Source organism: Glarea lozoyensis (genome assembly GCF_000409485.1).
Source record: "Glarea lozoyensis ATCC 20868 chromosome Unknown GLAREA9, whole genome shotgun sequence".
Classification (NCBI taxonomy): Eukaryota; Fungi; Ascomycota; class Leotiomycetes; order Helotiales; family Helotiaceae; genus Glarea; species Glarea lozoyensis.
In genome coordinates, this window is record NW_007361004.1 from 1,143,177 (window position 1) to 1,170,897 (window position 27,721).

The window sequence follows — 27,721 nt, forward strand, 5'->3', positions numbered from 1 at the left end:
TCCACGTGTTCTAATGCAATGCTAAACTTCTCTTCTTCTACTCCACATCTCAAACGCAAAGTTACCTACAACATCCGCCCCCAAATCTCGCTTAGCAGACAAATACGTCCTCAACGCAAGCTGCTCTCTTATCACGAGAACTTCCTGTTCTAGGTGAGGGGGTGGTTAGGGAAGTGAATGGGTTGGGTGTGGTTTTGTCGACGGTTGAGTGGGAGGGCTTTGAAATGTGAAGAGTGTTAAATGTATAAGTAGTTGAATGCCTTGTCAAAGAGTGATATAACTTTCATTCAAATTTAGATTGGCAAGTGAAGCCGAGCAGCAGATGTTAAAGTTGTCGATGATATGACTATGATCGGGTGGAACTGAAACATTTCTCGGTACCGAAGATGTCCGCATGAGTGAGAATGTATTTCACAACGCATCAGAAGCTAATCCATCCAGGTATCTTGCCTTTTTTAAAGGAGATTGGAATCGTAGTATTTGTGTCATTGCGATCAACCTCAATATAGCAACTAGTTTAGCATCTCAGAACGTACCGGTGTAATTGAATTTTTCAAGATCCCGATAGCAAGGCTGAAAGCTTCTGCAAGTGTATGGTTGGGAACTTTTGGTTCCAAGTATCACTGTCAACTATTTAGTTCTCAGTGCAGCGTGGGATCTGTCAATCATGAAGTGTCTTGAGGGTAGTTTATGATGATGTGCCCCACCAAATTATATTGCTTTTCAAAATCAGGGTTTCTGTAACGCATATAGTTTACTTGCAGAATGAGCCAAATGGCTAATAAAAAAAAGTTCATATATAATTGCTACGATCGCCACTGTTTGATATCGTGGTTAGTTGATACTAAAGCTGTGTGAATTTTTAGTAGTACATACAGCAGCTAGGTATTTATTGTCCAAGTATTAGTGCGCCGCTATTTTCTACTTCGTGTTTGACTACAATAATTTCAATAATAGAGATTGCTTCGATAGGTTTAAGCTTCTTGAAAAACAAAGGGAAATAGCCGGACTAACCAAAATAAAAGATAGGAATACCAACTGTCCACGAAAGAAAAAGCGGTTCCCTGAATAATGCTTTCCGCGGGTTCAGCAATTCTCTGACACCATAGTGTATGCTGGGCGCTATCGTCTGATGATTGTCGTCGGTCTATTGGTCGCTGCACGAACTAGGAAGCGCATGTGTGCAGCCATGCAGCGTCAGCTGGACATTTGACCGTAAGCGTGCATAGCCTTGGACAACAAGTCCTTAACCTGAAATACAATAATAAATTGTTGAACTGAACATCAAATCACCGTACTCCAGCTATTTTCTCTTGGTCTGAAACCTGAACAGAAATGGAAACGACGGATGGCTCAGTTGACCTGGAAGCAGGTAGGATTACGGGGAATGGGACCCAAGCAGAGCCAACTGGTGCAGAAGGAAATGAAAGAATAAGATATCCGTGGATAGAAGAGTCAATCAAGTTACTGGAAAGTGATCCTCAGTGCGCAGTCTATTTAATGACATATCGTAGTCTAGACTTGCTAACATTAGAATAGGTATGAATCTCTGGTGAAACGATGGAGATCTGATATTAACGGACAATTTCCCCAAACTGAAAATTTAGAGGCTCTGGAGGGGTATGTTAATAGTCGTTACGGTCGTCTCGTAGCTCCCATCTACGCAGTGATCGAATCGAAACAAGCCGAGCTGTCTATTCGAACTTTTTCCAAGTCTGAAGAAAGCAAGTTTTGCCAGTCTCTTAGGACGGGAGACGTGAGCGTTGATTCCCGCGCAGTGGTCATTGAGCTATCTTGTTTCGAGTGTTCTAAGCGTAAAGTAGAAGAGGAACATGTTCCGTATGAATTATGGAAGGCCCTACCTAGCAAGGCCATCACAGAAGCCCTGGGCTCTACCTACCATTTGCACCCTTCTATCTTCCAGAATATGATGCATATGAAGGAGCGGAGCTTTTGGACAAGCCCTTCGTGCAATGGTCGAAGCACAAAGGTTAATTCTTCGTACAATCCACTCTCCCAACATCCTCAAATGGCTCGATTGAACTCAACACACATTTGCATTAGCATTGAAGAAATATCTTTCACCGGAGAATCCGTCGAGCCAAAATGCAATCTATGGCTTACAAGTGATGATGTCAACAACACAAGTGAGTCGCATTTTGTGTTTATATCAATGATCATAAGAGTCTTGTCACAAGCGCCACTCTTGCTTGGATGTTTATCAATCTAATGGGAGATTAGTTGTTATCTTCTGGATGCCAGCAGGAGCGAAATGCCCAATGCCGAGAAGAGTGCCTCGTGATGCGACCACACTCACGACACAGACGTATACGAACATCGATAGATCCCCAGGAACTGAACTGCCTTTTGAAACCACCACTTACCTGTTGGTAAGTATATTAGAGCGGGTTTTGACCGAGATCAAAGGCTTCTCGCAATCGCAAATCCAAGCCGCAAACAAGACCCCCATCGACTTCGTTCTCCCTTTCCTCGATAGCTTTGAGCTGCCATTTTTGTCTAGGATCATGGAATTGCGGGAATCTCACAAGCTATGGTACGACCAGCAAAAGCGGAGTTATGGTCGCCCACATACTCAAGCTGCGAAGTTTGACTCTTTGATGTCGCTCGCGTGGAAGAAAAGCCGTTTCTCAATCGAAAACTTCCAGGAAACGGTTGACCAACTAGAAGATGTTCACAATGGGCTCTACTCTCGGTTTAAACAACATGCCAAGCAAAGTAAAGTGCTAGCAATCACAATCGCACGGCAGACCCGTGCTTTACACAAAGGTCGCATCCTAGAGCAACATGTCCGCGAGGAGCTTCAAGTGAATAGTGCAGGCCTGTCACTCCAAGAGTCCAGAAAATCTATCGACCAGGCCAACTCAGTCGGCCGTATATCATTTCTGGCATTTATCTTTCTTCCCTTATCTCTAGTGATGTCTTTTTACGGGATGAATATCTCAGATATCACTGGTTCTGGAGCTTCTTGGAAAGCCTTCTTGGGTTCTCTGATAGCTCTCTGCGTCTTGGTAGTTTTAGTGTGTGCGATAATGTGGAAACCCGAAAGCTGGCTTTTATACACCAACTTTTTGCGTATTTGTGTCCAATTTTTCGCACGCCTTGAGCGGTTTCTTACGGAAATATGGGAAATTTTGATAATAATACTTGTCTCCTGGTTTGTAGACCCAGTCATCAAGCTTGTCAAACGCCTCAATTGAGGCTCTTCTTTCGAGGAGTATTTGAACAGAGAACCATGTAATTCTCATCGAGAAGCGAGTTGTAAAGAGGCTACCGAAAGAATGGAGCTTCGTCAGAGAAAATTGAACGGCGAATATAAGTAACAGAATTCGAAAAGTACCTACTAGTAGAGCTCAAGAATCGCGAGACGACCTCTTTCAAAGAAACCTCAACAGCAGATGTTTTAACGCAAATGCGTGCACCTGAGATTCTATTCGTGTTCCGTTTACCGCAAGGAGCTTCAAGGAGATCTGGGTGAATGACATCGACAGGTTTTAGTATTTCCTGGCGAAGTGTCGATGTCAACATACATTTCCTGTTGATCAGAGTCGGGGATTTCATAGGCGAGGTATTTATAGGCTGAGGGAGTTTATTCTTGTCGGCAGATCCATTAGGCACTCGTATAGAGAGTCTATCAAGTTATAAAAACGAATTTTATAATATTCAAAAGTGTGTTAAGGTCCTGCACCCATTCGTAGATTGAACAGAGAATCGTGCTTGGAGAGGGCCCACTTTCCCCAGTCTTGGCAGCACCATGACCCACAAAACCTCACCTCGCTCAGATCGTTATACCTACTGCGTAAGGTTCTTGCGACCATAAACCACGACAAGATGAAATCAATATCCCTAATATCAATATTATCCTTCGCAACCACCATCCTCAGCATAGATCATCAAATCCCAATAATGCCCGACCAAAACCTCGGTCCCGCACTCCCCTCCTCCCCCTCCAAAACCCCCTCCAACCCACCACCCTCCTCAAACAACAACATCTACCTCTCCGACGTCCTCGGCACCTCCCGAAGCATCAACATCTTTGCAGGCTTCACCCGCGACTTCGCGCCCATCTCCCAGCGCTTCGAAGACGAGAATCTGAACACCACGATCCTGGCCCCACTAAACAGCGCTATCATGGCGCTTCCCCGGAAACCGTGGGAGGATCCGGCGGATGGCGGGGAAGGTGTGTATGATGCGGCTGGGGGAGAGGAGAAGGCGCAGAGAAATTTGATGAGGTTTGTGGAGGCGCATGTGGTGGGTGTGAGTCCTTGGGAGAAGGGGCAGAGAACGAAGACGCTTGAGGGGGGAGAGGTCTGGTGGGAGGAGAAGGGGGGAAAGAAAGTTGTGAGTTTTGATTTCGGAGGGTGTTGGTAGAGGTGATTGTTTGCTAACGGAGTGCTAGATCCAACCAGGCGATATCGAGGTTGATTCAGTTGCTAATCAGGTTCATAATGGGGAGGTCTGGATTTTGAAGGGAGTCAGGAATTACAAGTAGAGCACAACAAAAATAGTATGGGTAGGTTTGGATTTGGGCGTTTGAGGGAAGGGAGTACAAGCAATTGGCATAGTGACGAATTGGATTAAATTATGCGGCTAGGAGCAACCGCGGGGTAAATTAGCGACATCTACGAACTGTTAAAACACAAGTCGACGATATAATGAACGAGTGGTAGCCTCAACGAGGCAATATATAGTTGGAGCGTCTGGCGTAGCATCATCTGGACATCTAGAGTAGACTCTGCATCAAACGTATGGATATTATAAATTACGACGAGCTAGAATCTCCTTTCACGTGGCTATTCATATCAATGCGAGTGCAGATTCTGTTTTCATCAATGCCATGGTCATATGTAGGATGTTCCATTATGACAAGATAATCCAGGTAAAATTCTCAAATTATCAGAGAACGCCGCGCCATATCAAGATCCCAAGCCCCATACGTCGCAAAATCGCAGCCTATCTACATTAAAACGCAGCATGAGTTCTGCTTCTTCGCTTGTGCTAAACATTTGTTAGCTACGTTCTATCCCAGCAGGCACTTTATGCCTGTATCACTTGGTATGTGCGTCTGGGTACTTACTATAAAACATTTTGCTCTGAGCACTCAGTCCATCACTTTTCGCTACTAGATCATCAATCTTCTCTCCCCTCTGCAACACACTCTCAATGGTCTTATGCAACACAATCTTCGTCTCGTCAAGCTCCTTCTGGATCTTCATAATACTATCCGCCTGCTGGGGATCCTGGTATTTCGTCAAGTAATCTTTGAGTTCTGGGAATTCAAGCGTGGGTGTTGAGTTTGCCCATTCGGTCCGGGGATGGGCTGTGAGGAATTCGTCCACGACTTTGGAAAGGAGTTGATGTGCTACGAGGGCTGGATACGAGTGGTCGCTGATTATGATACCGCATACGCCTTCTGTTCGGCCATAGGCATGGAATGTGTAATCTAAAAGGGCATTAGATCTTGGTGTGTTTCTTACTTCCGTCTGGGTCCATCGTACCTTGCTCCTCTACATCCTGCCGTTGTCCAGGCTTCGTTCTTTCCGCCACCGTTTTGCTGAAGAGAGTCATGAATTCTCCATAGCTACACTCATACTCTTGAATTAGCATCTGTTCTCGGATACCTAATTTCCCTTCCCTCGATATCATTTTGCCCCTCCTTTGAACATCCAGTATTTCGAACCAAGAAGCTTATTCGAGTTTGAGAATTTGAAAAGACGTACTTATTCCTCGTAAATCTCGAATAGGCAGAAAGCTCTTTCTCGGCCACCAACTCATGTGCGGGTTTCGACTCGTTCTTAATGATCTAACAACCCAAGACACAATCAGCGGTCAATCTTCCAGGGTTTGCGCAAGCTGAACCTACACCAATATAGTGCAACTTCATATTTGCGGATCCTGTTGGCCTGGGGGTATGCGACAATAGTGTGTGTGAAAGCCGAGGAGATTGTGGAAGGCGGAATTTGAAAAATGCTTTGTTGAATGAAGCCCGTTTGATGATTGCCTCGACCGTTGACGTGCACTGAATGGGCTGTGACCATCACATGCGGCAGGCTTCGGACAAGGGAGAATAATGTTCCGGCCAAAACCTGGTGGGGCAGTTTTGAGGCCGATTTTGTCGGCCTTCGAACGTCGCTTCATAAATACTCGAGGAAGCAACACACAAATGCTGGGATGGTTTCCAGACAAACATCTACCTATTGCAAGGATAGTAGACGACTAGGTCACACTTTCTCACTACTACCAATATCCATCTATCGGACTGTTTTAAGGACAACAGTATAATATTCCACTCCTTACCGTAGTTGGGACCATTAGGGAGGTGCATTCAGGTGAAAGACATCTTATCATTGTTTGGATCAAACGTACTGGTCCATTTCCGATGTATTTTACATGTTCTATGATTTCGTTTATAGAATTGGGCTTTTTAAATAGGCTGGTTTAGTTTAGCTGCCATGTTATATTAAGGTACGTGCCTTGGTGGGCTCTGCCTGCGAAGCATCATCAAAACCTCATCAAAACCTCATCTCGAACAGAGTTGAGCTTTTTCTTGATAGCTTTTCGATAATTTGTTTTACTTTTTTACTCTCTTTGTCAACGTTCTGTTCAGCTCTGAATCATCTCCATTCTCTATTTTCTTCTTTTATCAACGTCAGTGCATTACGAAGTACCACACTGTCGGGATATTGGGAAAGAGCAGATTCAAGCTCGGCGATACCATCCAAGAGCAGCCCCTTCGAAATGTGGAGTTTTGCAAGTTTCAAAGTCTGTTCCTCGATTTTCTCCCGGTTTGGGTCTGGCTTTTCATACTCGAGACGACGAGCCTTGATTATTTGAGCGGCATTCTTTAAAGTCGCACTGTTGCGATGATGTCGGTTGACAATGAAGAATACGTCCATCGTAACCGGGCCCCACGGTTCTTCCGCTAAATTCTCAACGAGTCGGATGACTAGTCTTTCTATCATATCTAAAGGCATCATTCCCATTGTCCCTTTTTTGACAGTCAGTGTCAATGCGCCGTGAGCTGTGATCAGAGATTCCTGTTGCAGCCCAAGTTTCCAAGTTATTGAACTGACCTTGTCCAACAGATCAACCACAGGAGTATAATCCTTATTCCATTCATAATGATACCTGAGAGTCTGACATTCCATGCGATCGTGAATGCCATATAGGTCGGTGTCGGAAGCAAATACTAAATACTTATATGCCCGCGTCCATCCAGCCGTGTCCTCACACACTGTCAGCCTTGTAGCCAATGCGATGAAGTCAGTTGCTGTAAGATATTCCCAGTTTATATGAAGATGGTCAATACTCGTCGGTTGCTGAGTCCCGACCAATTCATTCAAGTCCAGATCATCTGGTGAGCTTGTCGTAGGCAAATCCCCAAGCAATACATAGCTGTCCTTATTTCCACGGGTCTTCGTCATGTCAACAACGTCCTTAACTATTCGTAGCCTTAGATTGACAATAGAACGTATCCTAGCATTAAGACGAGGTGCAAATGTTGGGGGAGATTTCATATCTTGTGGTCGCCCACATACATCAGATCCATCCATCATATTGAAGAATCTGCTTAAATCAGAAGTTCGGACTATACCAACGATATCGTCTTCTTTGGTATGGTGCTGGTCAGAGAGCAGGCCATCTAAATTAATGCGGAGTGTTTCAAGACTCGCTGGCCGTAAAATACGTATCGGCAATCCGCTATAAAGATGTCTCAGGTAGTCCTCAATGGGCTGGCGTTGGAAGTGTTCGAAGGAGTTCTTCGTATAGAAGTATTCGAGGCTTTCCTTAGAAATCTCTCTATTGAGTGTAAAAAGAGAGCAATTGATGTTCTTGAAGTCGAGGACGAAGCAACTGCTGTATGCAATTTGATGATTATCCGAGGTCGACGAAAATGTCGAACTTGAAGAAGCCGGTGGTGTTGTTTGTTCAGTAGGTAAATTTGAAGTCGATAAAGTTATAGGTCGTAGGACGAGAAGAGTATGTGAGTATATTATCTGTCTTATATCATATCCCACACCTGCTAGACAGGCGTATGGATAGTCGACAGTCTGCAGCACCTCTTTAGAGCCAGTGCTAGGTGTCTCCATCTTGATCTCCGGCATGTCTGTCATAATGAGACACTTGAACGGTGGTTGTTTGCTTTGTTTGAGAGTTTCGCAAATATTCACTTTTGTAGGTGAAAGTCTAGGAAACTTCCTGTCACGGTTGTTTTTTATTCTTTCTATTCAACCTAGTACCATTTTTTGTGACTAACATACTAGTTCATATTCAGTGAGTAACACTAAGAAACGTGTGACGAATCTTCTCTCAAAGCCAGATTTATTAGTCATGGCAAAACTGTGTTACAAATTGCAACACACCAAAGTGGCATGGAATGTAAGGCGGATCAACTTAGGCATCTTCTTACGTCTGAATGGTGCTATGCTGGATAGAACAACCTATCAAGATCAAGAAACTGCATTCTAATGTGTAACATAATAAGTTCGATGGTCCTTGAATGTAATGTCACTTTAACTCCAATCAACTTCACCCAAATGGCACATTTGGTTTTGAATACCCAAGGTTCTGTTTTAATTTAAATCTTCTTGGGGTTAGATAATCTTGGGACTAGCCGCAAGTCTTGCCAACAATCCTTCGCAAATCGGAGATGTGAAATTTTTGCAAAAGCGTATAGCAGGTCACCAGCATCATTTATCTGCATTGCAATCGGAAGTTTCTTTATATTTGATCTATTTACATTATGCAAAATTGTTTTGATCGGGAATGTGTAAAAAGTAAAGAATTTCTAACTGGAAGATATTTCATTGCCATCAGATCTACCTTCTTCAAGTTCCTCCTTATCTCACTTTGATTTTGAATTCGCCGCAAGACGTAAATCCTCAATATCGCTGAGTGCATTGCTCAGAATTAAGCTTTCAGGGTGTTGAGCAAGAGCACAATTAACCTCATTGATAGCAATGCCCCATAAGACATCTGATATATAGGAATTTACGAGCTGAATAGTTGTCAGTTCCAACTGGTACAAACGCTTTTCTTCTGCCTCAGCTTCCGCTTGGCGAGCTTTAATGTCAATGAGAGTATTCTGTAACACTACACTTCCGGGGTAACGGTGAAGAGCATAGCGAACCTCCTGGTTAGCTTCATCCCAGGATTTCTCTGCCATCAAGAGATCTACTAATCGGACAAGTATAGGTTCCATCTTTTCGACAGGGTAAAGCGTTACCTGTAAATATCTTCTTTGTTTCTGAAGTAGATTAGATACGGCGTCAGCTGCAACCAAGGCCTTCTCTCTTAACCCCAACTTCAAGCAGAGTGACATCATCTCGTCAAAAAGCTCAACTTCGAATTCAAAATGGTCGTCAGTATCGAAGCTGAAATCGGGGTCTGTGATACCGGTTTCTGAAACCCGCCATTTACAGCACAATAGTAAGTATGCAAGTGCTCTTTTCCAGTCAGCTGGCTCCTCTCTGATAGCCAGTGACTTGGCTATATTCAAGAAAGCTTCGCCCCCGAATAAACCCCAATCTACTTGACGCTCCTCGGCTCTGATCTTCTGTTTTGTTTGAGGCTGTTCTGGTTTTACACTTGTATTTCTGGAACTCTCTGGGATGTACCGCTCTGGAATACGATCGATGAGAAGCTGACCGAGTCGCCCTCTCTGAGACCCCAATAAAGAGTCCATAAGTTCTTTGGCAACCCGTAACATATTAAATGCTTTAGACGGTATCGTGCGATTAGAATCATGCACCAAATCTACTGTGTCGTCATCACCAGCGAGGTCGTGAACGGACTTCTCTACAAGTTGCAAAAGTATCTTTAGTTCAGAATATCTGACCATACCAGCAGTTTTATCTTGACTAGTCTGTTTTCCCAAACGCGAAAAAAGATCTTCCGCTCTCATAAAAAGCGTCGTAACGCCAGAAGGTTGTCTCTCAGGGCGAAAGAGTCTCGCAGGAAGTCGACCTTGCCAGGAGTACCAAGAATTACTCACAGAAGAAGACACCTCGGATTCCGCAATATCATCAGTCTCAACATCTCCCAATGTGTTTTTGGTATAGAAATACTGCAGACTTTCATTTGATATCTGCTTATTTACTCTAAAAAGAGCGCAGTTAGTGCTGCCGAAGTCAACAACAAGTGCCTCAATGGTCCCTAGATCAGGATCAGTAGAGGTCTCCAATGGTTTCAAAATGGATATCTGTGTTTGTCGAACAGGGAGTAGCACATAGCTGTAAATCATATATCTGACATCATAGCCTACACCACCAAGCGATGCGGGAGGATAGTCCATTGTAATCTTATTAGACAACGTCTTGTTTCAAAATTATCTAGGGTGTAAGGATATCTAGAAATGCAAATAGTGTTTAGATATACTCTTGAGGTATACTAATAAGAACGAAGAGTAGCGGTAAGAATTCATGAGGTGCCATGATCTATGTTCTGTGAACTGCTGTTGTTTACTTGTTAAGCGAGATATCCTTTGTTGTTTTTTGTACACCACCTGAATTGCGTCTTTCAATGAGTATCACCATCACTTTGTCATTGTTACTAGAGGACTGTTTTTAGACTGCTGACTTGCCAAAGACTGTGCTAATGGCTGTATTTCCAAAGATCGCGCCACTACGGGCGCCACTACGGGCGCCACTACGGCGAAAGCAATGGTTGTGAGTAACAAGTTGTAATGTCCATAAATCTAGCCCTTAAAAAAAAATTTGAAATTCAAACAAACCGTATAATCCGAGTTGTGTACATTATTATCGTATTGGTTGTTAAGGACTTTTGTAATACTAGCTTTTTAAGTAATCAATATCCATTATTCTAAAACCCCACTTATAGGTGTAATACCACTTACCTTACTGTTTTTTCTTAGTTACTTTACTTGTGAAGACACCAATTTCCAAAACTTCGTACTGTAACAAGTTTTCGTTTTCATTAATTCAACCTCAGAAATAAGAATAAAATCTAACATTCTTAATAATATATGGTGTATACAAACAATAACCGTGTAAGTATAGCCTGGAACTTATTTCACTAGTTTTGAATAGGTTTTGGTAGTCGAACAGACCTCTGTTTCCCATATTTTGTGGTTGAATCTTTTAATATGAGTCGCCTGCACTAGGTTTCGTTATTTACAAAGACTGAAGGATGGTGGTTGTAAGCTTATACTAGATGTCGTCTTAGGGTATTCTCTTGTGAATATACACGGCTTTCTCTCTGTTTTTCTCTTCGGGGGACAAAACACTAAACAAAAACTGGAAACCCATAGGATACAGCCTTTCAATTGACAACGTATGACATGAAATGTTCGGTTAATATTATGCAGGCAGTCCAGCTAGGAACTGCGTTCTTCCAAATTTGGAGTGTAAAAATGCAGAGTTTGTGAACAAGAGTGTTGAGGGGTTAGGATTACAAATATTATGATCAATGGAAAGATTAGGAAAGGCATTATATCATTTGATGAAGAGTATTAAGTTTCCGGCCAGTAACCACATTCCGATTTCGAGAATTATTTAATAGGTCTGCAGAAACAAGCACTTTTCATCTTCAATAACTCTCATTTCTAAACGACACAGCAAGTAAAGTCTTACGGTCAAGAAATAGTTAGTTTAGGTAATTATTTGCAATTTTTCGTTTTTAGTTCTAGTACTCTCCTACAAAGCAATGTCGTGTGATTCTAAACGGCAGCATCTAATTTCAAAACGGCGTCCGGTAGCACTTTGCTACTTGGAAAATGAGCAAGGGCGGAATGAACCTCTGATACCGCATCATAATAGATCACTTTCTCCGAGGCGGAAAGACTCACGAGCTCCATAGCTAGTGCCTCAATTTCCTTCTGCTCTCTCCTCAGCCTCTCTGCCTCCTCACTACGAGCCTCGAATTGTAGAACCAAAATGTCGCAAACAGCATTCTGCAAGACAACGCTATCAGGATACAAGGTAAGAGCAGAATCTGCTTCAGCCAAAGCCTTATCCCACGATTCTTCCATGATAAACATATTGACAAGTCTCATTGTAAGTTTCTCTACTTCATCTTGATGTATCTTCTGCTTCTCGGCTTGGATACGACGACTTCTAATCGTTGGAACTGCATTCCGCAATACCGAACTATTTGGGTAACGATTGCAAACCTCAATTATATGTCGCATAGCTTCTTCCCATTCCTCTTCCGCGAGGTAACTGTTCACTACTCTTAGTGTTATTTCCTCTATAGCCCTCAGCTGCAACGGGTCGCCGGTGTTGCGGCCCACTCTCAGAGCCACGAGGGAGGTCGCCATGGCAAGTTCTCGTATATTCAAGCTCGAAAATATTAAGCTGATCTGGTCGAGCAGCTGAAAGAAAAGTAATGACTGTTCTGGAGTCCGACTGGGACTCCTTTCCCACCTAGGGTCCTGATCGGTTGATAGAAGGACGTTGATATCTCCGCCATTCAGGTTAGCAGCGGCTATCAAATATTCATATGCTTTGATTCGATCTGCAGAGTTCTCGCTACTTGATAGCACCTTGGCTTTTGCGATACATTCCGCTGTCATAGCTTCGATTTCTGATCTGTGCAATGGGTGTAAGTTTGTTGCTTTTTCAATCTGCAGGCGTTGGTCCGCATTTAGTTTACCAGATATGTCCAGTTGTATTGTTGGATCGTGTTCCGGGCTGAACCAAGGTTGCGACGTTTGAATCCGGCGAAATCTAATGGAGCTCATCATCCCCTGGGTCGTTTGAGGTCTCCATTTCTTGTTGTGTCGTATTTTCAAGTTGAAATCAAGAGATACTTTGACGACTTTATCTTTGGTAAAACATGCATAGTTGCGAGCGTCCATGAACTCAAAGAGCTTTCCTAGATCTGAGCTTCTAATCATCAGTGAAAGCCCTGCCTGCAATATGTTCCATCTACTGTCGAGTGCTGTCTGTAAAGTCTGTAAACTGACACGAAGGATAGCTGCACTATGTAGGCGCTCTTCCAAACGAAAAAGTTTCACGGGTAGGGCTTGCATCAATGTGTCTCGGTAGTAACAGGAAAAACCTGTACGGACGTGAACAAAATGGTTGTTTGTATAAAAGTACTCGAGACTTTCTCGGGACATTTTCCGGTTGACTCTGAAGAGAGCTGTGCTGACGTGTTGAAAATCAAGTAATAGACAGTTGGTATAAGTTTTTGAGCCGTATGTTTCTGAATCCAAAGACACAGTTGTGAGCGCTGTTGGGTCTTTGACGAGGAGTGCATATTCGTATATCAATTGTCTGATATCAAAACTAATACCCGCCAAAGAGGCGAGTGGGTAATATACATGCTGCGACATGTTTTGAGGGAGACTGCAGGTGATTCAGTCTTCGGGTTTTGAAATGCAATAATAGAAAGGGATACTTAGGTACCGACTTGTTCAGACGGCTAAGCATGGATTCGGAAATAGTTGGTGCAAATTAATATATTTGGGAGTGAATTTGGAAACTAATTTATCTTTAGCACTCATAGCTGTACTGTTCATTCTAAATTCCCACTTGTTCTTATTTGCTCCATTATTTTTTACATTCACTGGCAAGGGAGTAACCACAGTTCAACTCTGCAAGTTTTCTTATTGTCGGATCCTTTGAGTCTCCCATCCCGACAAAGAGTCAAAGTCTACAACAAAGCGATAGTCCATTTAAGACAAAAGCTGGAATCTTGAGCAAACCTAGACAATGATTGTTAGCAACAAAGGACTATTCCTACAACTCCCCACTCATCCTAACATATCTCTTAGGTTTCTCTCTCTGGGAACTTTAAAGAATGTTTTTTCCTTTGCTTGCTTAGTAAAGTGAATCCATCTCTTTGCAATTGTTTAGTGTGGAATACTCTATTTCTCGCACCCACTTATTCGCTGTAGTTTAGGGAGCAAAACAGCTTTTGTGCTCTACTAACGTCAGACCGGCTGTACCTAAGTACAAATCAATTTAGGAAGAAGATTCGTCCCTCGTTATTCTAAGGATTTATGTTATAAAATTAGGGGTCTCCCAAATGTCCATGTCAAACATTAATGCAAAACAGGGTTCCAACAACGTTATTAACATGCGAATAAGGTCTGAAACATTGGATCAAAAAATGATGAAGCGCGATATCATAAGACTTATTACTAGTTGAAGTATCCCACCAATTCCATGGGACGATCCAGAAAGGGACGTTCCCCTATCATCTTTGTCCAACGTCACACCTAGGTAGTGTAAGGCTCGCTCAGCAGACTTCATGCGTCGGCAACGACATGGAAATGCTTCATAGTCAAGAAGAGAATGTGGGATAGTAGATGAACAAGAAATATTGTTGCAGATATAGGAATTTTACATCTCAGTACTGGAATGTAAAATGGCGAGTGAGAGCGGCAGTAAATACACGGCTCCATGGATGTAGAGGGATACCAAAATCGGAACTTAACATTCTTGCACTGAATGTTTACCTCCAGAATACGAGAAAAAGCATAGATGAGTTGTGGATGCTAAATTGGTAGCGTTAGAAAGAGACCGCTCTGTCCCTCTGATTATTTAGCTGATGTGATTAGAAGGTTTTCCAAGAATCGTCCATCTTCCCAGAAGTGCAGTGGGTCTTCAAGTCGTCTGAAGCATGAGATTAGCATGATGATCACAACGGCATTTGTTGAAGTATACGCAATGTTTCCAAATTTCAAACAGTTGAGTACCATCTACAATAGCCTGCCTCGAGTCCTGACTCAACAGGACTTGTAGCACCGTTTCTCTCGATTTTTGGACCATCCCAAAACTCGCGTGATGCTTCGAGCTATACATGTCACAAGATTAGAAAGAATTCTCGGTAAATTCATGCTCCTGTGCACCAGGCATATATCCGTTGTTCTGACAGTTTCAGCGCTCATTGCATCTACCTCATACACCAAGATCAGACCCACTTCATAATCAATACTCATTTCATACCGTGGGACAGACCTTCTCAAGCGTAATTTTCATTTTTGATAGAGCACGTATAATTCGTTCTCTCATATCACCTGACTTTCGGGCTGATGGTCAAAGTCTCGGGAAGAAAGCTAAGCTCTTGCAAATCTCTGAGCGCTGACTAAGAATAGTCAAACTTTGAAAAAGAGATTTGCAGGTGCTGAAAATCATAAAGCATTCGTAAGGTTACTAGTACCGGGTTAGCAAAAGCAAAGTAATCAATCTGCATAAGAATCGTAATCTTTTCCATCCATGGCTGGGCTTGAGCAGCGGTAGGAATCTGGCAGAGGACGAATAATCAAGGACCATAAGCTTGAATATGGAAACGAATTCGGAGTAAGGACTAACGGAGTCCGGGTAAGAGCCGGTAAAGTGATCGGACCAGCCGGATATCGGCTCGGAAACACAATCTTGATGTATTAGCGGCGATATTCCGCGATTTACTGCCGGGAAAATGACATGTTGACATCTGAATTGGGGAATTTGACAAGCGAAGTGCGCCTTTTGAAAGTGTCAGTTTGAGGCACGGCCATTAATGCGAGATTCTACGTATATTTCCGAGAAGTATAAAAGTAAAGCTGAAGGTACATATGACATTACAATAATCAAAAGATAAAGCCAAAAAAATCCTTCATCATTTTCGAGCAGGTTCATTCACCCATTCGATAAAGATGGATTCGAAGCAGTTCAAGGAAGCTGCTACATCGGCGATTGATGAGAGTAAGCTTACCATTTAAAACGGCATTGAATGAAGCTAACGGTTTGTATAGTTGTCAATTACTATGATACCATTCAAGATCGACGAGTGGTATCCAACGTCGAGCCAGGATATCTCAAAAAGCTCCTTCCTGACGGACCGCCAGAAAATGGAGAGCCATGGGCAGATATACAGAGGGACATTGAGACGAAGATCATGCCTGGTTTGACCCACTGGTAAGTTTAAAAATCAGCTTTTTTCTCAAAATCCACCTAACGAGGTATCATCTAGGCAATCCCCGAACTTTCTGGCATTCTTCCCAGCTTCTTCTTCGTTTCCTGGCATGTTGGGAGAGCTATACTCTGCCGCATTCACTGCCCCGGCGTTCAATTGGATATGCTCTCCTGCTGTAACAGAACTCGAGACTGTTGTCTTGGACTGGCTTGCGAAACTCCTCAATCTGCCGGATTGCTACTTATCGAGCAGTCATGGTGGAGGTGTAATCCAAGGTTCGGCGTCAGAAGCTATTGTCACTACTATGGTAGCTGCGCGTGACAAGTATCTTCGTGAGACAACTTCCCACTTATCCGGCACTGAGCTCGAAGATGCTGTTGCACATAAGCGAAGTAAGATGGTTGCATTAGGGAGCGACCAGGCGCATAGCTCTACACAAAAGGCAGCACAGATCGCAGGTGTTCGATATCGATCCGTCCCTGCTGCCAAAAGTAATGAGTTTGCGATGACAGGTTCTGACCTGGAGGAGGTGCTGAAGCAATGCAAGGCGCAAGGTCTAGAGCCATTTTACCTCACCACCACCTTAGGAACAACTTCAACATGCGCCGTGGATGATTTCGACTCTATTGCGAACACCCTCGCCGATTACGCGCCTCCAGATGTCTCGGGAGAGATTTGGGTTCATGTTGATGCTGCCTACGCTGGAGCTGCCCTCGTCTGTCCCGAATACCACCACCTTACCGCAGCCTTTAAACACTTCCATTCTTTCGATATGAATATGCACAAATGGCTGCTCACAAACTTCGATGCATCATGTTTGTACGTCAAAAAGAGAAAGGACTTGATTGATGCGCTCTCAATCATGCCCAGCTATCTTCGAAATGAATTTTCAGAAAGTGGTCTGGTCACAGATTACCGTGACTGGCAGATTCCGCTAGGTAGACGGTTCCGAAGTCTCAAGATTTGGTTCGTTTTGAGGACATATGGCGTTAATGGTTTGCGAGCTCACATTCGGAATCATATTGAGCTTGGCGAGGGCTTTGCAAATCTGATCAAGTCGAACCCAGATTTGTTTAAGATGTTCACTCTGCCGTCTTTCGCTTTGACCGTCTTTACAGTCCTCTCTGATTCCAAAGATCAGAAGGAAAGAAATGAAGTTACAAAAGAAGTTTATGAGTTGGTCAATAGTCGGGGACAGATTTACATCACTTCGAGTCTTGTGGCTGGTGTTTACGTCATTAGGGTCGTGAGTGCGAATCCAAAAGCGGAAGAGAAATATCTCAAGAAAGCTTTCGAGATATTGGTTGCCACGACAGAAGAGGTTCGTGCTGGTAGGATAAAAAAGATCGAGAATGACGTGGTAACGATGGATATCAAAGGTGTTGGAGAAGCTGCTATTACTAACAGTAATGGCCGGCCAAGCTAAGAGCATTTCGGAATTTTGCGGTGGTAGAATGCAATCGGGCGCAGATGAGTTTGTTCGCCGACTAGATACCAAATGTATAGAGCAATAGAAACCGGCGGTTGGTTTGTCAATTACCTATATTGCATGTTAGCGTGTAAATGCCTTGCAAGGCCCTCTTTTCCAACGAAGTAACCTCGTCAGGTCGTTTCTGTGTAGTTTCTAATTTGAAGCAGTCTGATCAAGGCCAGGCGGATTGAGCTGGCAGGCCTAGGAGCCTACTATATCCGAAGACAGAAAGGTGTTGCGGGTTGAGAATTCTCGGGTAGAGAAAAACCGCCTATCTCAAAGGACCATGAGAGTTTTGAAGCAGAGCCAGCGAAATTAACAGTGCCGGGTACTTTCCGTTGAATAATGCCTGGTAGAATTGACCGTAGAGCGCCGCACATAAATGAGTAATAAAGGCGCTCTACTTGATAGGAGAAGACCACCTAGCCATCCTCCACATCAGGAAGAATTGAAATTCATGCTGCATATACATCATGTCGTGCCCCAGAGCATACCAAAATAAAAGTATGGCCACCAAGATCTCTCGATTTGTCAGGTCGACATTTGGAATCGGATGATCGAGCTCATCATCATGCACGTGCAATTTGATACCCCGCACTAGTTTGGCCTTGTACTTAATGCAAGCAGCATTGATTTCTTCATAAAGAAATATAATCTCAAGACAAGATCAAATTGCTTCTTGTTTATCTTCCATTCTTCGTTGAACTCGACAAAAGAAAAGCATCGAACCAATCGAAATCATGGTGAAAGGCAAAGCAACTGCGACAGTCTCCGGACGAACCGTTGCCGAAACAGATGAATATGAGGTTGTAGAAGGAAATATTTATGTAAAAACCCCAAAATAGTGTAAGATCAAATCACAGACGCAACTGACTGGCTCTATAGTTCCCACCGTCGTAAGTACAGTCATGAACTCTACTCTTACGAATTGGCAAAAGAAATTCGCTGAACGATTGCCAAGCTCGGTCAACATGTCATATTTCAGCAAGACAGACCACACCACCCATTGCCCATGGAAGGGTGACGCCTCATACTACAGCATCAATCTCGACAGTGAGTTGGCCGCTTGGCTGCGAATTGATCAATTTTCAAAGGATAAATTCTGATAAAATATTGAAGAAACGGAGCTCAAGAACGCGGCGTGGTACTATCCGACGCCGAAGGACAAGGCGAGCAACATCAAGGACTATGTCGCTTTCTGTGAGTAGACCGCCCTACGATTTCAAGAAATTCCATATCAAATACCCTAATAGCAATGACTGACGTCTAATGTGGCAGACAAAAACATTGTGACAGTAAAATCGGAGTAGGATACTAGAACTAGTGCCTAAACAACAACTTAAGAAGAATATTTCAAATGTGACTTACATTGAATTTTGCAGCCTCTGACCCGTAGTTCAAGAATGGTGACCACGCCGATTTATTTCATTTTTCCAAGCCATCCTGTTATTTAAAATGTTCGTTGGTTGAAGTTTAAGGTATCGCAACAAGACTGAGCGTTGAGACATTCGTTGGAGTCGAGCTGGCACCTCCAGCTGAGGTGGTTCTCAGCTTTAAGAGAACTTGGAAGGACGCGCGGTTTCGCTTGCGGGGACTGTGGTGTCTGATGATATTTGTGTACTCTCGAGCGGAGGAAAGAAATGTTGCGAGTTGAGAAGTTAGGTAGTAGGGGGTAGCCCCACAATTTAGAATTAAGACGCGTTCACGCGAAATTTCGTCGCGTCACCCTCTTCCATCAGCGCATCAGCATTGGACATCGTTAGCTGAAATGGATATCGACGTCGATGGGCATCGTGAAACCTATAACGATGGAAATCGTGCTTTTCTACAAGCTTTTTTTGCCCGCGGACAGTTGACCCTGGAGGACGGCAAGAAGATTCTTGCGGCTATTTTTTCTGTTCAAGAAGGTTGACACCCCTCCCATTACATGATGCATACAATATCCCTAACAACTCTCCTAGACAAAGAATTCAGCCCAGAAGAAGTTACCCAGGATGACTTCACGACATACGTCGAATCTGCCGCCGAGGCTCTTTCTCCGTTGGACTACGAGATTCGATCCACGGAAGATCAAATCACCAAAGCAAGGGTTTGGGGAATTGTGAACAGTATCAGTGATCCATTGACACAGATGGCCACGACGAGAACCACCGAAGAGATGCTCTATCTTAAGAGATTACTGGATGGCATGTTTGAAACATTTAATACTAAGCGACGAGAAGTCATGGCCATCACAAGTATGCAAGCCATGGAGAAGAAAGTCCTCCGAGGGGAAAATCGAGCGAGCGATGGCGATGCGGTCACGGCAGTTGACAAAGGGCTTACGCCAGGAGAGGCCGAGAAACTCTTACAAAGTCTCATTGACGAAAAGTGGCTAGAAAGGAGTACACAAGGTTTCTACCGACTCTCAACTCGAGCTTTGATGGAACTCCAGAATTGGCTCACCGAGACATACAACGACGACACGGACGACCCGAACGAATGGCAGAGGATCAAGTTCTGCGAAGCTTGCAAGCACATTGTTACAGTCGGACAGCGTTGCACAGAACCAACTTGTAACGTAAGGCTCCACAATATCTGTGAAGTTGCTTTTTGGAATTCAAGGCCGAATAAAAAATGTCCCAAATGCGACACAGACTGGGACGGTAAGCACTACGTTGGACAGAAAGCTGTCACCACTACCGAGGACTATCTTCGAGGGAAGAGGAAGTCCGGCGTGTCGAAACGAAGCAGAGGCGATGACGATGTAGAGGCGGGCGGCAGTAGAAGGAAAAGTCGACGTGAAGCTCAAGAGGTGAACGACGGTGCTGATGCGGAGGTTGAAGGAGACGCCGAGGAGGATGGGGAAGAAGAGGCTGACGACCAAGACGATTGAGTTTTCAAGCATTGATTCGACGGCGTTCAGGGACATTGGTCGGACTTTCTGGAGTTTGAGACGCTCACTCAAAGGTTATACCCAAGGATTGGCAAAATGGGCTGAAGGATATCATGTTTTCCATGCCTTAATGAGGTTGCAGTTGTAAACATTTTCCAACGATTTCACAGTGAACTATTGCTACGGGACTACCAAGAGCGTCTTGGCTCTATTCCGCTCCATTTACACGGCAGCTCTGAATTCGAGTACATTCCTGCATATAATTCTGGTGGAAAATGGCCAGCTTCTGGAATTTGGTCACCTAGTACAGCAAAAAACGGACTAGTCACAAAGCACCCACGTATGCAAGTCAGAGCCTTCATAACTCTTCTGTGTCTTGGAAGTCCATCAACGTATGCCGGTTTTGAGTCCTCATTTGCGCATTACTGCTGCAGGGAGATGTGGCTACGGAATCCATAGATAGGAGAATTGTCTCTTTGGTATATATGGCCGAAAGGCTTCCAGGATAGGGAATGTGCCATGCGACCGCGAGGGAGATTCAAGTTTGTGGTTTTGATAAGAGACTAACCGTGAGTCCCAAAGCCTCGGGGCCTGACGAATCTCGGTGAAAATGTAGCTGATATCGCAATTATTTTGGCTTCTGATTCTCCTCCATGCCTCGAGGAGTATGCACAAACGCACACATTCGTCACTTAATATATGGAGGGGCAACGCTCATGGCAATTGGACGGCTGTTGATATCAAACGACCACTTATGGATACTCCCGCCTGCCTGCATTCAGCCACTGTTCGAATGTGGCCACCGCCTCACAAGGGGTACAGATGTTACGCAGGATTGGGTCAAGATTGACCGGCTGATTCGCTTCGAATCAGGAAGCTTCCCCGGACTGCCCCTCAGTTGACCCAAATCTTGAACAAGATTGAACATCCAACCTGACCAAATGATAGCCACGATACTGTTTTTTAGGCCTGTTGATCGCTTAGGACAAGGCCGCATGCATCACCTGAAGTATGTTGGAGAAAAAAGCAGCACTCTATTCATTGGTAGTACAGGTTAAATGCATACAATGTTCAGTGCCGCTTCGCATATGGAATTGTTCAGGTCGAACTTCCGCCGTCCTATCGTTGTTGTAGCTGCCATGGGGCTGTCAATTCTGTAATGTGAGCCAGTCGCGGCTTCCTAATACGACGTCCGATTTTGTTCTGCTGTAGACAATATTGGTATAACAACTCGGCCCAACCCCAAGAACTCGACTGCGAAACCGTCCGTTACTTTAAACTGTCACCGCGGTTAGAGACAAACGTAAACTAGTATCCTAAGTTTTATTAGGACGCCTCGATGCCTTCTAGCCAACAGTATTCGGTTGTTCCCAGGGACGACTTCCCTGATGACCTCGAGGATAACCCAGTCAAAGCACCAAAAAGCATATTTGCGTCGATTTTAATATGTATATCACTATTGTCCTTTGGAATATTGTATCTCACTCTTGGTGCGGCATCTCTTGAACCAGCGATCAAGTCAGACGATGAATACGCAACCGCTTTCCGAGACCATCTGGCGAGAGCTGGAGGTGATGAGTATTTGCTGGGTGTTGGGAAAGCCGACATAACTGGGTGAGTTCAATATCATCTCACTATGTTGTAAGAGTTTCAACGTGCTTGGCAAGCTACCTTTGTGCTGGAAAACCGAGGCAGTGGAGACAGATCCTCTACAGTTATACCTTCCTTCGCCTAAAACATTCAAGATTCTGGTCAGGATGTTCTGTTGGAACATCGAGGGAACCAGACACCCTCTTATAGACCTACCGCTACTTTTGTGTAACAAACATTCTAATTTACTTTTACTAGACCCGTTGTAGAAATCAATTTCATGGGCTATGCTAGTCTACCACAAATCGGCACAGGTCTTCGCCAAAGACTCTACGCCAGAACTTTCATTGTGGGTAACACGGCCGTCCCAACCGATAGATTTGTCTACATGGTTCTTGACACTGCCAATGGAGATACCGCTATTCGTAATGGTATTTTAGAAGGGGTTGCGGCTCTGGGGTCCGGCTACTCCATGTACACAACATCAAATATTGCTGTGACAGGAACTCACTCTCATTCTGGGCCGGGAGCTTGGTTGAATTATTTGTTGCCACAAATAACGTCCTTGGGTTTTGACAAGCAGAGTTATCAAGCAATTGTCGATGGATCGGTTTTGTCGATAAAGCGAGCACACGAAAGTCTGAAACCAGGGCATCTGAGTAAGCAAACCCCCCTTTACCTTGATGTGAAATCATGTTGTGTTGGGCGCTGTAAATTTCAATTGTTATCGGCCAGTTTTAATCTATCATGCTGATCCAAAATAGGCTATGCCGACACAACCGTTGCGGATGCTAATATCAACCGAAGTCTATGGGCCTACCTCGCCAATCCAGCCGCGGAAAGAGCACAGTATACCTCTGACGTGGATAAAACCATTACAATGCTCCGATTCCAACGTTCTGTGGATGGGAAGAACATTGGTGTGCTAGCATGGCATAGTGTTCATGGAACTTCTATGTTAGAAAACAACACTCACGTCTCTGGCGATAATAAAGGTGTCAGTTCGTATCTTTTTGAAAAGGCAATGTTGAGCGACACCAGCGCTGCTCCTGGGTTTGTTGCGGCATTTAGCCAGAGTAGTGTGGGAGATACTACTCCAAATGTCCTTGGAGCATGGTGTGATGATGGATCTGGCAAACAGTGCACTCTTGATAAATCTACATGTAATGGAACAAGTCAAGCATGCCATGGGCGGGGTAAGTTTCTTTCTTGAGTACTTTTCGTGTGCTAATGCGTGACAGGACCTGCGTTCCAGAAAGTTGATCTAGGGGTGTCAAGCTGTTACGAGATTGGAACTCGTGTATACAAGGCAGCGAAGACTCTCTACGTAAGAACTCATGGTTCATGGGAATTTAAAATACTCGTGAGTGAAGCTAATGGGATGTTTAGGATAAATTTGACAGTGTCGCCACACCTGTTCAAGACGCAAGCGTCAAAGCTTACCATACATTCAACGATATGACCTTCTTCAAGTTTCCCCATTCGAATGGAAGCATAGTACAAACTTGTCCTGCAGCTCTGGGATACGCATTTGCTGGAGGAACTACTGATGGTCCCGGAGCCTTTGACTTCACCCAAAGTAACAACGACAGCAATGCTCAAAACCCACTCTGGGTGATCGTATCTTCTGTCCTGAAAGCCCCTTCTCCGGAACAGAAAGCATGCCAATCGCCAAAGCCTGTCTTACTTGACGTAGGAGAACTCAGTACGCCGTATGCTTGGTCTCCGAATATTGTAGATATTCAAAGTTTCCGCGTTGGTCAATTTATTATGATAGTTAGTCCCAGCGAGGCAACCACAATGGCTGGACGGCGATGGAAGAGCGCAGTAAGTACCCAGCCACTATTCCACATCTCATAGTTCACAGATCATAGCCTCGGGATCAAGCTCATCAAGTTATAATCAATCTTACTAATATGTTCAAGGTCGCTAAAGCTGCAATATCCATCACAACCACAACACCCAAGGTGGTCCTCGGCGGCCCAGCCAATACATACGCTCACTACGTGACGACACCCGAAGAGTACGGCATCCAACGCTACGAAGGTGGATCTACACTCTACGGACCTAACGAGCTCGAAGCCTACATGTACCTTTCCGTCAGCAACCTGAAGTATCTAGCCGGCACCACCACCGCCAAAGCACCAGCAGGTCCCTCACCACCCGACAACCGCAAGAACTCAATCAGTCTGATAACCGGCGTGGTCTACGATTCTCCCATCATCTTTAGATCATGGGGTGACGTGATCACAGAGCCAGCCGCAACCTACGCTCGTGGCGCCGTTGTAAACGCTACATTCGTAGGTGCCAATCCTCGGAATAATCTACGTCTGGAGGGTACGTTCCTGGCTGTGGAACAGCTTGTTGGAAGTTCATGGACCACGGTCAGAGATGATCAAGATTGGTTCTTGGTGTATACTTGGAAACGTGTTGATGGGCTTATTGGGAGTAGTGAGGTTACTGCTAGTTGGGAGACGGAGAGTTATGCTACACCGGGGACTTATCGGATTAGGTATAATGGTGATTGGAAGGCATTAGGAGGTAAGATCACACCCTTTACGGCGGTTAGTAAACAGTTTACTCTAGTTTAGGGAGGGCTTCGTTTTCATGGTTATATGGACAGAGTTGCGTTTAGGTAGTGAGAAACCAGTGTTAAACTCGAGGTCAAATTATATTACAGTCAGGCTGCTGTAAGTTTGAACTTTTTAGATTGATTTACTTCAGTTCTTCACACTTCTACTACGTCGTCATCATCATCATCACTTTCCTCATCCCTGCCAGCCTCTTGGCTAGCCCACCCAGACGAGCCAGAAGAAAATGGTTTCTTCAAACCACTCTTCGAAGACCTCTCCAAGGCTTTCATCCCCTCGTCTACCTTCTCTTCTCCTTCCTCATCTCTCATAAGAACTTGAACAAGTCTTTCACAAGCTTCTCTCATCTCATCGTGATCTACCCGCAAGTGTGTTTCTCTAATAATGGGGTATACCTTGATCTCTCTCATGAGATCCCGTCCTTCCCTCGTCGTGGTTAAGAGCATCAGTGTTTCCACATGAGTCTGTATTATTGTGGGGTCCGAGTCCCGTTGCTTATCTGGTGGGAGAAGCTGTAAATCGGAAAGCATTGACATGGAATCTTCTTCCTCATATTCTTCATTGCCCATGATCGGTAGCAGTAGATATGGTAGAATGTTGATTTCATCTTCCGAGAGAAAAGATGGATGCGACTCGATTTCAAAGGCAACGTTCTTGATCGTGCTCGCGACGCCTTTCCTCCGTATATCCGATTTATGTTCTGTGAATACTGTAATTTTCGTCAAGGGAACCACACCATCGTAATCTTGTTTGCTAAGGAAGTATTTTCGTCCTTCTTCGTGCTTCGCTAAATCGGCGAAGAAGTATGCAAGATAGTCGAAGTCGGCATCCTTGTTATAAGTCCCCTCGGCGCCCTTGACGAACAAATCGAGCAACTGATCGATTGCCTTGTTACTTGACTGAAGCTCCTTTGGTGCCGGCCTTTCAAGATTGAGTATATGTTTCAGGTCGTCCCATTTCGCCAAATTGGCTAACAGCATGGCTAGTAAGTTCGCATTTGGTTCCGTTGGATTCTGCCGGGCAGATAGTCAGCAATGTATTTGGAGAAGGGAAATGGAGGACTGACATACTGTCACACGCTCTAGTAATGTTGATAGAAATTCTTTATCTGAAGCAAGAAATTCAAGTACATCCCTGTCCGTAGACAGGTTTATGAGTATCGTTATCGCATCGCTAGCTATTTTCTAAAGCTGCTCTTAGCATTCATCCACTATGAACAGTAACAGGCCAAACATACTTTGTAATCCCGCACCAATAGCTTTAAATCCTTTACTGGCAGAAGTTGGTTCGTTTTAAAAATCGCAGGTTGGGATAAAGAGAAGGGAACGAGATTTTCGACAGCTGAGTAAATCAATATCGCTATTCGATCGTCGCGGGGCAATGTTTTCGAAACTGACCAAGTTGTCGGACTTGCGTGTTGCCGTGAGATATAAATTCGACCAGCTGAAGTATCCTATCAGTATATATATAACCTCAACCCAAAGTAGCTTGACTTACCTCCTCTAGTTCTGTAGGCATTTTCGATGATTATACGTATATATTGTCAAAAGTTGGAATCTTTGCGATTCTCCCCCCTGCATTAGCATCAGAATAATTTTGGAGGGGCAATCGCTGAAACTGGCCTAGCGTACTGGCAGAAAACTTCTACCGCTTTGGGGGACTTTACTCCGTCTTGTGGACTTAACCGAGCCGTCTTTCGTCACTTCAAGGCTTGGACCACCAGGACTTGGAAGTTTTCAGTCGGGGAAAGCGAATAAATGAGAGTCTCAAAGCTCGTCAACTCGCTCCGGAGTCATGATGTGTTTTTCCCTTGGAGATACCTTCTCTTGCATCATATGCCACCCTGCATAACCCCGAAATGGGGAACGACGTAACGTATTGTAGATTTGCCATCTTGTATCATGGAAGTGGTATTTAGACAGTATGACTCGCAAGTATCAAAAGTTTCCTTCTTCTCAAGCATATTGATTCCGTTTTATCAAATTTCTTAATGGATATTCTTGCATCTTCCAATACTAGATCTCTTTTCTTTCGCGTGGCGTTTTGGAGTCTCAGACTACGAGATCTTCTATGATCCCAACTCAGTTAGGCGTCATACATTAGACAATACAATGGGGGTTACCAAGGTCGATAGCGAATATTCTTTGGAAGAGAAATCCAAAGCAGATTCCATGTATCTATTGTGGCATGAATTGGGTAAGAAACCAATTTGAGAGTTTATGATTTTCAGACCGCTAATCGATCATTCTCGAAGCACCTTGGCAGCAGTCTGGAATCCCTCCTATAGGTTCTTCTATTAGGTTGCAATTCTAAAGTCTTCATAGGGACAACGAGTATATACAATCCAGTTACCGGTATGTTCATGTACGCCTTAGTTGTCTTTAGGGTTCACTGACTGGATGTGTAGCCCGATTTCTGGATGTTTCAGTCAGTCTCTAAGAAGCTTGGGATATATCCACAACGAGACCGGTACGTATCGTGTTCATGACTTTTCCAGAGACGGTCGCTCTGTAGCTCATGAGACTAACGTTTTGGCCTTCCTAGTAAACATCTATACCCATCTGTTTGGAGGACTGCTCTTTGCCGGTCTTCCGTTCTATGTTTATAGCACAGTCTATCGAAATGGTCAACTAGGAGATATGGTTGTCTTTACGACGTTTTTCGCTGGCGTGGCTATTTGCTTCATTTTCTCGGCATGGTAAGAGATTTCGTGGCACTCCCTACTCCGTCAATTGACATTTTGTTGTAGCTTCCACACGATCTCGAATCATAGTCAAAGAGTAGCTGCCGTTGGCAGACAGCTGGACTACACCGGTATAGTAGTTTTAATGTGGGGATCTACTATTCCATCTGTTTACTATGGGTTCTATTGTGACCTTAGGCTTCAGAAAATTTACTGGTCTGTGGTCAGTATACCCAGAGATTCATTCGCATGTGCATTGTTATACTGACAAAACATCCACAACAATAGATTTCCGTGCTTTCTCTTACTTCAATTGCCGTAAGCCTCGACAAAAGATTTCAACTTCCACACTTTCGACCATATCGAGCCGCCCTATATTCTTCACTTGGCTTCTCTGCGCTGATTTTCGTTACACATGGGCTTATAAAGTACGGCTGGGAGATTCAGAACGACAGAATGAGTCTTAGCTGTATGGGATTGATGGGCGCACTGAACATCATAAGTGCTATAACATATGCTTTCAGAATCCCTGAAAGATGGGTTCCATTAAGACATGACGTATATGGCAATAGTCATCAAATTCTACATGTCGGCGTCATCCTCGCTGGGCTGACACATATGGTTGGACT

General features: G+C 44.2%; 10 protein-coding genes across 10 annotated transcripts; 5 read left to right on the forward strand and 5 right to left on the reverse strand.

Annotated features, from left to right (window-relative positions):
• Positions 1 to 1,335: 1,335 nt before the first annotated feature.
• GLAREA_08313 (Magnesium transport protein CorA, transmembrane region) lies at positions 1,336 to 3,218 on the forward strand (the record flags this gene model as incomplete). The annotated part of the gene is made up of 3 exons (XM_008090358.1): positions 1,336 to 1,484; positions 1,540 to 2,147; positions 2,242 to 3,218. 3 exons carry the CDS (start codon positions 1,336 to 1,338, stop codon positions 3,216 to 3,218), a joined length of 1,734 nt encoding a protein of 577 aa, XP_008088549.1.
• A 706-nt stretch (positions 3,219 to 3,924) lies between these two features.
• Positions 3,925 to 4,510, forward strand: GLAREA_08314 (FAS1; the record flags this gene model as incomplete). Its single annotated transcript, XM_008090359.1, has 2 exons — positions 3,925 to 4,359; positions 4,418 to 4,510. The coding sequence occupies 2 exons, from the start codon at positions 3,925 to 3,927 to the stop codon at positions 4,508 to 4,510; spliced, it is 528 nt and encodes a 175-aa protein (XP_008088550.1).
• A 465-nt stretch (positions 4,511 to 4,975) lies between these two features.
• Positions 4,976 to 5,902, reverse strand: GLAREA_08315 (SNARE-like protein; the record flags this gene model as incomplete). Its single annotated transcript, XM_008090360.1, has 5 exons — positions 4,976 to 5,016; positions 5,096 to 5,461; positions 5,517 to 5,599; positions 5,739 to 5,821; positions 5,882 to 5,902. The coding sequence occupies 5 exons, from the start codon at positions 5,900 to 5,902 to the stop codon at positions 4,976 to 4,978; spliced, it is 594 nt and encodes a 197-aa protein (XP_008088551.1).
• Positions 5,903 to 6,632: 730 nt separating this feature from the next.
• GLAREA_08316 (uncharacterized protein) lies at positions 6,633 to 8,132 on the reverse strand (the record flags this gene model as incomplete). Its single annotated transcript, XM_008090361.1, has 1 exon — positions 6,633 to 8,132. The coding sequence occupies one exon, from the start codon at positions 8,130 to 8,132 to the stop codon at positions 6,633 to 6,635; it is 1,500 nt and encodes a 499-aa protein (XP_008088552.1).
• Positions 8,133 to 8,863: 731 nt separating this feature from the next.
• GLAREA_08317 (uncharacterized protein) lies at positions 8,864 to 10,312 on the reverse strand (the record flags this gene model as incomplete). Its single annotated transcript, XM_008090362.1, has 1 exon — positions 8,864 to 10,312. One exon carries the CDS (start codon positions 10,310 to 10,312, stop codon positions 8,864 to 8,866), a length of 1,449 nt encoding a protein of 482 aa, XP_008088553.1.
• A 1,383-nt stretch (positions 10,313 to 11,695) lies between these two features.
• On the reverse strand, positions 11,696 to 13,315 carry GLAREA_08318 (uncharacterized protein; the record flags this gene model as incomplete). Its single annotated transcript, XM_008090363.1, has 1 exon — positions 11,696 to 13,315. One exon carries the CDS (start codon positions 13,313 to 13,315, stop codon positions 11,696 to 11,698), a length of 1,620 nt encoding a protein of 539 aa, XP_008088554.1.
• A 2,307-nt stretch (positions 13,316 to 15,622) lies between these two features.
• Positions 15,623 to 17,308, forward strand: GLAREA_08319 (PLP-dependent transferase; the record flags this gene model as incomplete). The annotated part of the gene is made up of 3 exons (XM_008090364.1): positions 15,623 to 15,671; positions 15,722 to 15,884; positions 15,940 to 17,308. 3 exons carry the CDS (start codon positions 15,623 to 15,625, stop codon positions 17,306 to 17,308), a joined length of 1,581 nt encoding a protein of 526 aa, XP_008088555.1.
• Positions 17,309 to 18,324: 1,016 nt separating this feature from the next.
• Positions 18,325 to 20,228, forward strand: GLAREA_08320 (uncharacterized protein; the record flags this gene model as incomplete). Its single annotated transcript, XM_008090365.1, has 3 exons — positions 18,325 to 18,406; positions 18,473 to 18,553; positions 19,315 to 20,228. The coding sequence occupies 3 exons, from the start codon at positions 18,325 to 18,327 to the stop codon at positions 20,226 to 20,228; spliced, it is 1,077 nt and encodes a 358-aa protein (XP_008088556.1).
• Positions 20,229 to 21,567: 1,339 nt separating this feature from the next.
• GLAREA_08321 (uncharacterized protein) lies at positions 21,568 to 24,409 on the forward strand (the record flags this gene model as incomplete). The annotated part of the gene is made up of 6 exons (XM_008090366.1): positions 21,568 to 21,842; positions 22,077 to 22,477; positions 22,583 to 23,014; positions 23,060 to 23,145; positions 23,208 to 23,645; positions 23,744 to 24,409. The coding sequence occupies 6 exons, from the start codon at positions 21,568 to 21,570 to the stop codon at positions 24,407 to 24,409; spliced, it is 2,298 nt and encodes a 765-aa protein (XP_008088557.1).
• Positions 24,410 to 24,546: 137 nt separating this feature from the next.
• On the reverse strand, positions 24,547 to 25,927 carry GLAREA_08322 (ARM repeat-containing protein; the record flags this gene model as incomplete). Its single annotated transcript, XM_008090367.1, has 5 exons — positions 24,547 to 25,422; positions 25,480 to 25,593; positions 25,647 to 25,750; positions 25,807 to 25,852; positions 25,907 to 25,927. The coding sequence occupies 5 exons, from the start codon at positions 25,925 to 25,927 to the stop codon at positions 24,547 to 24,549; spliced, it is 1,161 nt and encodes a 386-aa protein (XP_008088558.1).
• Between the last annotated feature and the right edge of the window lie 1,794 nt (positions 25,928 to 27,721).